The sequence below is a fragment of the Cicer arietinum genome, chromosome 5 (assembly GCF_000331145.2).
Source record: "Cicer arietinum cultivar CDC Frontier isolate Library 1 chromosome 5, Cicar.CDCFrontier_v2.0, whole genome shotgun sequence".
Classification (NCBI taxonomy): domain Eukaryota; kingdom Viridiplantae; phylum Streptophyta; class Magnoliopsida; order Fabales; family Fabaceae; genus Cicer; species Cicer arietinum.
This window is the reverse complement of record NC_021164.2, coordinates 6,480,925-6,487,379: the sequence shown is the minus strand read 5'-3', so window position 1 is coordinate 6,487,379 and position 6,455 is coordinate 6,480,925. Positions and strand designations below refer to the sequence as shown.

The 6,455-nt window shown below is 34.0% G+C and overlaps 1 protein-coding gene across 1 annotated transcript in view; it reads left to right on the top strand.

Moving 5' to 3' along the window:
* LOC101513603 (THO complex subunit 1) overlaps nucleotides 1-6,455 on the top strand; it is an 11,686-nt gene that overhangs the window by 3,190 nt on the left and 2,041 nt on the right. The window contains 15 exon segments of the mRNA XM_004498615.4: nucleotides 262-334; nucleotides 427-492; nucleotides 603-649; nucleotides 1,194-1,265; nucleotides 1,377-1,502; nucleotides 1,628-1,693; nucleotides 1,784-1,825; nucleotides 2,815-2,869; nucleotides 2,872-2,897; nucleotides 2,982-3,064; nucleotides 3,601-3,667; nucleotides 4,465-4,536; nucleotides 4,713-4,763; nucleotides 5,207-5,266; nucleotides 5,358-5,507. Of these exon segments, the coding sequence (XP_004498672.1) occupies nucleotides 262-334; nucleotides 427-492; nucleotides 603-649; nucleotides 1,194-1,265; nucleotides 1,377-1,502; nucleotides 1,628-1,693; nucleotides 1,784-1,825; nucleotides 2,815-2,869; nucleotides 2,872-2,897; nucleotides 2,982-3,064; nucleotides 3,601-3,667; nucleotides 4,465-4,536; nucleotides 4,713-4,763; nucleotides 5,207-5,266; nucleotides 5,358-5,507 (1,056 nt within the window).

The following is a 6,455-nucleotide window of genomic DNA, read 5'->3' as shown; positions in this document are numbered from 1 at the left end:
CCTGCTTCCTGCATTAAGGATTTGTTTCAACTTTGAGTGCTCAACTGCTCATTTTGTCTTTCCTGTTTTCCTCCCTCCCTCCCTTATTTCTTTCTTGCTTTCCTCCCTATATGATAAACTTCTCATCAGCTTTGTAGTATTAAAGGAGTATAATTTATGTCAGGATTGTCTAGTATCGATTATTTTGTATGAGTGAATTGCTGCAATTGGGTATCCTTCTCATGATTGCCATAATTCAATGTGCTGCTATGGGTGTTATAGGCAAACGATGTGGTCTTTTGCGGAAGAATTCTCATGTTTCTGGCCCATTTCTTTCCATTATCAGAGCGATCCGGTACAGTTTTGTGAAGTCTATCTTAACTTCTGGTTTAGATTTCATTTTCTTGAGTGTCTTGCCATTTTGATGTTTTTGATAAACTTTTGCAGCTTTAAATATCAAGGGAGTTTTTAACACATCGAATGAAACAAAGTACGAGAAAAAACCCATAGAAGGTACATCCTTGCCTATTATCTTAGCTTGCTTGATTTCCATTCTTATAAATACAAGTACTTAGGTTAATTTTTTTTATTCCAGCTAATAATTTCTTTTCTTTACTTTCCAGGCATATGTATTGATTTCAATTTTTATGAAACATTTTGGGGCTTACAGGTAGTAGGTCTTCACATATATTTTAATTTTTAATTCTTGATAGGGAGGTCTCTTCCATTTTCTCAACTTGAGCTTTGTCTTGCTATTTGACTTGAGTTTTGTTAAGAGTTCCATGTTGGATGAGATAAAGCCTAAAAGTAAGGTTATAAGGGGGAGACATCCCTCACTTTACAAACCGGTTTGTAAGGGTTTAGTTAAGCTCAACCTAAATTCTAAGATTGTATCAAAGTCTATCCAAGATCCATTGAGCCACCCGCTATCGGGCCACTTGAGTTACTCTCTAGATGTCTAATCCTTGGGGTGAGGGGTGTGTGCTACGAGTCTCACATTGCCTGAAAATGAGTTTGTAAGTGGGAGACATCCCTCACTCTAAAATCTGGTTTTGTAAGAGTTGAGATAGGCTTAATGCCTTAATTTAAATTCTAATAATTTTCAATATAAAATTTGTCATGAATGGTTCTATTACATGCTGCAGGACAGTGCTTTTTCTCAATAAAAGAACCTAAAACAAATATTTTAATCAGTCTCAGTTTATTTGATGCAGGAATATTTTTCTAACCCAGCTTCTATAATTCATGCTCCACTAAAGTGGAAAAGATTCACCTCCAGTTTGTCGGTAATATTTTATTTCATAGTTTCTTGTCTGGACGGATGCATTTTTTTCTTCTCATTTATCGAACTGCTTCTGTTCTTTGCTTTTTACATAAGAATTTTTGTTGTATAAAAGGTTGTACTGAATACATTTGAAGCACAACCTTTAAGTGATGAAGAGGGAGATGCTAATAATTTGGAGGAAGAAGCAGTTAACTTTAGTATAAAATATCTCACAAGCAGTAAACTAATGGGTCTAGAGGTGAAGATTTTACAAAGTTTTTTATGCTTACCACTAAAAATGTGATCATTTTTCTGTTGAGATTTTCAAGTCCTGACTCAATATTCCCTCTTGTTTGTTTCCTGTTAACGCGGAATTCCTAATAGTTGAAGGATCCAAGTTTTCGACGCCATGTTCTTGTGCAATGTCTCATATTGTTCAATTATTTGAAGGTAATATAATTTTATGAAAACTAATTTCGATGTGATGTATTTAGTATGTAATATATACCAGCTGATGGTTTCTCTTTCATTTGCTTTTAGGCCCCTGGAAAAGGTGACAAGGAATTGCCATCTGAAAACATGGTTAGTACTGCCTACTTTGAACTCTTTAGGTAACGCAGCTAGATTGGCTGGCGGCTAATTTTTATACTTTTGGATATGAAAACATTACATTGGGAATTTTTATACTTCCTTAGCACTTTATACTTGCTAATTGTAATTATTGACTTACTTGAAATGATGTCTACTGTATCACTTAGGGGGTGTTTGGCGGGGAGTTTTTTTTTTGGAATATTCTAAGTTTTAATTTCGTAGTCTTAGATTGCCATGTTTGATATGAATGCTTTTTAAAAATATTCACAGGAAACTAACATTGGCTGGAATTTTTTTAAAATAATTTGTTTCCTAGCAATACATTGCCAAATGGGAAATGGGAATCCAAGCCATTAACTTTTCATGTTTCCTGTTTTCATTTCCACTTCAACTAATAAACATAAGAGAATGTAGATCTAATATTTCCCTCACCATTTTCTTTTACAATTTTTAAAACAAATCTACTATTTTCACAAATTTTGAAAATGTCAGAACATTGTTTTCATTGTTTCTAAAAATGTATTCGTCTGAACTTGACTTTTATAATCTCTCTATCACAATTGTTCACTACACAAGTCTTTCAGCTCCTTGTTGACAATTTAAAATGAATGCAAATTTTTACAAACTGAAAACGTTTTTAAAATGTAAACAGGCTTCAAGATTCCCGGTTAAAACATTTCTTTTTTTTTTTTGCCCTAAAAGCAGTATTTAGATGCGGTAAGCATCTATAGTTTTTGTAAGTTTCTTTTCTTACAGTATTATCCTCCATTTTGTTAGATATCAGATTGTATGTACAACGTCGAAACATCTCCTTTGTTATTTTTGTCTTTAATTTCCTGCCATCTGAAGAAACACAAACGGGTTTTTATCGAAGGAAGAACCTTATTTTAGCTTTTTCAATAGTGATTAAAGCTGCTGTTTTGATTGAAATTGCTTTGTTTACACATAACCATGTAATGCATTATCCTATTGTGATTCAGAAAGAAGAGATTACATCATGTGAAGAACGTGTTAAAAAACTTATTGAAATGACTCCAATATATTAGAACGAGAAAAGAATTGGGTGAGCGTCCTCCTTAACACTTCCTCCCTACGATCTCTTGCACATAATTATGTGTCTGTATGATCTCATTCTGTACTTTTTTAGGTTTGGTGGAAACGTGATGGCTGCCTACCATATGAAAAACAACCTGCGGATAAGAAAGCAGTACCGGATGGGTTGAAGAAGCGGTATGCTTGTTTAATAAATTGTTTATTGTGCAATAATGAGTTAGTTTATAGGATTAGAAATATTTCATAATCTCCAAGAAGATAAGAAGAACGAACTCCTTTACTCTTTGAGGTCTTTGTTTCTGAATTAAAATATTTATTATATTGTAACTTTGAAGTTCATTAAAGTAAGTGTTTTGCATGGAACAGAACCTCACTGTAGGTCACCAAGTCTGGATAATGAACATATTTTAAAACTTAAATGCTAGAAACATAGAGGGAACATTTGTTCAACTTAAAAAAATAGTTAACCGAGTCAAAAAATTAGGTAGCTCACCACAAAGAAAATAACTTCCAAGTAGATGTTACAAGCATACATGATACAACCAGGTAAAACTCATAGTCACATGAGGCGCTTTTTGTTTTATAGAACAAAATTAGTTTCTAAAGTCTAAACACTGTATATTTCTTTATTCTATTCTTATGCTACTATTCTTGGTCTTATTCATCATGCCCAGAATGTCTGCTTAAGCTGTTCTGTCTCTCTTCATTTTCAGTAAGCCTAGATGGAGATTGGGTAACAAAGAACTGTCTCAGTTGTGGAAGTGGGCAGATCAAAATCCGGTATGTTTTTATTTGCATAGTTTGTGGCTTGTGCTATATATGCAAGGTCTAGTTCTGTAGAAGTCGACTCTTATGGATGCTGAACGCTAGGGTCAGAACTTAGAAGTATGTGTAGATAGTGGCATGGCATTCTATACTTAACATTCTTAAAATTTGGTTTGGCCTAAATCAACCCGTACAAAATCAGCTTGTAGCGTGAGAGATGTCTTCCACTTATAAATAAATTTCCAAACCATATCTCAACTGATGTGAGACTGTCAACAAACATCAAACTGATCAAAGTGCTCTGGTTGTAGGTTTAGACTTTTGAGTTGCTTAGTCAAGACCCATGCTTTACAATGTGTATATATCTTCCCTATTTTTATGATAATTCATTTATGTCAATATAGCTGTGAATGAAAATAAAAAATTGAAAGCTGTGGTTCCTCTGATCTCTACTTACTAACTGTTGGAAAGCCGCCTTAATTGTGGTCAGCTCCTAGCAGCCTTAATTGCGGAAACTTTGTGCTGCCTTCATTACATTCTCCAGCACCTTCAATGTGCTAGGTGTGACTTGTGAGTTGTGAGTCGGTGTGTTTGTCTCATATTAACCAAATATATGTAGTACTTAATAAGCAGTCTTTATCATTAAATTGGTTTCGCGGATTGAATTAAGCCCTAAGCCAAAATTCTAATGTTCTGCTTAGTCGATTTTTTTTCTTTGGTTACAAAGCATTTCTTCATTTCCATTGTATTGGTCATAATGTAGAATGACTTTTCTAAATTATCGATTTACAAAAAGTTTCTTGAATTTCCAGAATGCTTTAACTGATCCTCAGCGTGTTCAAACACCTTCAATTATGGAGTACTGGAAACCCTTGGCTGAAGATGTAAGTTTTCCTTATTGAGCAACAATGGACATTGACTTTTTTCCATTTCCTACCTCCACTCCATTGTTTAATATTGCAGGGTTGGTTATTATGATTTTTCCCATTATTCGAGCTGTATTTTTTTTTTCTTTCATTTTACTTAAATATTGAAATTTTTTGCATTCACTAAATTTCAGATGGATCCTTCTGCCGGAATAGAAGCTGAATATCACCACAAGAATAACCGGGTAATCTCCTGTTTAACATTTTGTTTTTGGTAGTAGAAATAGAAATTTAATTTTAAATAAATTAAGGGCAGCACATCAAGTTTGAGAATGAGGTATTCTAAAAAATTTCATAAATTAAAAAACGCAAAAGAACAAAAGCATTAATAAGGTAGCAAGGCTGTGTCCAATTTCTCTACATTTTGGAGATGTCAATGTAGAAACATACCAATAGCAAGCCCAGAAGAGTAAAAATCCATTGTAATATGGCCATCTCGTTGCAACCATCATTGCAAAATATCTGCATACATAGCACCTCCATAAACTAATCCTTCCTCATTTAAGTCAAAACCAATATATTTACCAAAAGAAAATCTAATCTTTTTAGGTGCACTTTTATCTTCTAGTAGTTGGCCTACTATTTTAGAGTATACATTTTTATATATCTTTCTTTCTTTTTGACTCAGGTTTATTGTTGGAAAGGTCTTCGGCTTTCAGCACGGCAGGACTTGGAGGGATTTTCTAAGGTAAGCTTACCTTTTTAATCTTCCTTTATTGTTTGCTTAACTTTTTCGGAGTAATTGAAGTTTTTTTATATATATATATATATTGTTGCAGTTTACTGAATATGGAGTTGAAGGGGTTGTACCACTAGAACTTTTGCCACCTGATGTCCGAGCTAAATATCAAGCTAAACCAAATGAAAGAAGTAAACGTGGTAAAAAGGAAGATGCAAAAAACACTGCTCATCAAGTTGAGGAAAATCAGGTTTCTTGATTCAGATCCAACTTCCCATTTTTCTTTTTTAATTTCACCTGCTCAAGAGAAATAACTTTTTAGAAAGGGTTGTGTAGAATTTAGTGGTTCCAACTGTTGTTGGTTGCATGGTTAATGTTCTTTGGTTTCTATCAACCCCAAGAAGCCCTAAATTGTTGTGAGGATTTTTAATTTCTGTTTTCTTTTGCGGGAAAAAGGCTTTGATTGTTTGCTGTTTTATCCTTGTGTTTCTATGTCTATGATTATATTTGAACTGGAGCTAACAACACAATTTTATCAAAAAAGATTAATGTGTTAATATATTTTAAGCTGTTGGTTTTCATAAGTTGCGTGAATAAGATATGATTTTCTTTATGAATTTGAAACTCTGGTATGCCTATGGCCATGTAGCTTACTAGTATCTAGCTTTCTTGGAAAGAACCCGGTCTTCTCCCATAGAACATCCTTTCAACAGGTCCCCGATCCTCATAACCCTGTGAAAAAAAAGCAGAATAAAACACGCACACACACTGACACACAAAGTATGGTAACTAGAGAGACGAAATTACATTGCATGGATACAGGTACGGGATTTATACAAAATTGAAGGTACAAGTATGCCAATAAAAAAATATTTTATAATATATAAATAAAATAGAATTTTAGGATCCTGCTAACATGGACCTTGGTCCAACCCTTAATATGACTGCTTATAATCGGGTTTCAATATTGTAAGAAGATTTTGCATACTAAATCATCAGATGTCTTCACTTACATCACCAATTCCCTCTTGTCAATGTAACCAGAAGAATACAATGCTAGGTGTATATGAGACCACGATTCCATCTCTAGTTGGATAGTGATGACCATAATGTTGTACTCTGACAATCCAGTCGTCGCTTGCTGTAAGACATGAGTTTATTGGAAGTGCCCCTGGGATATTCCCCTACGCAACCGCTC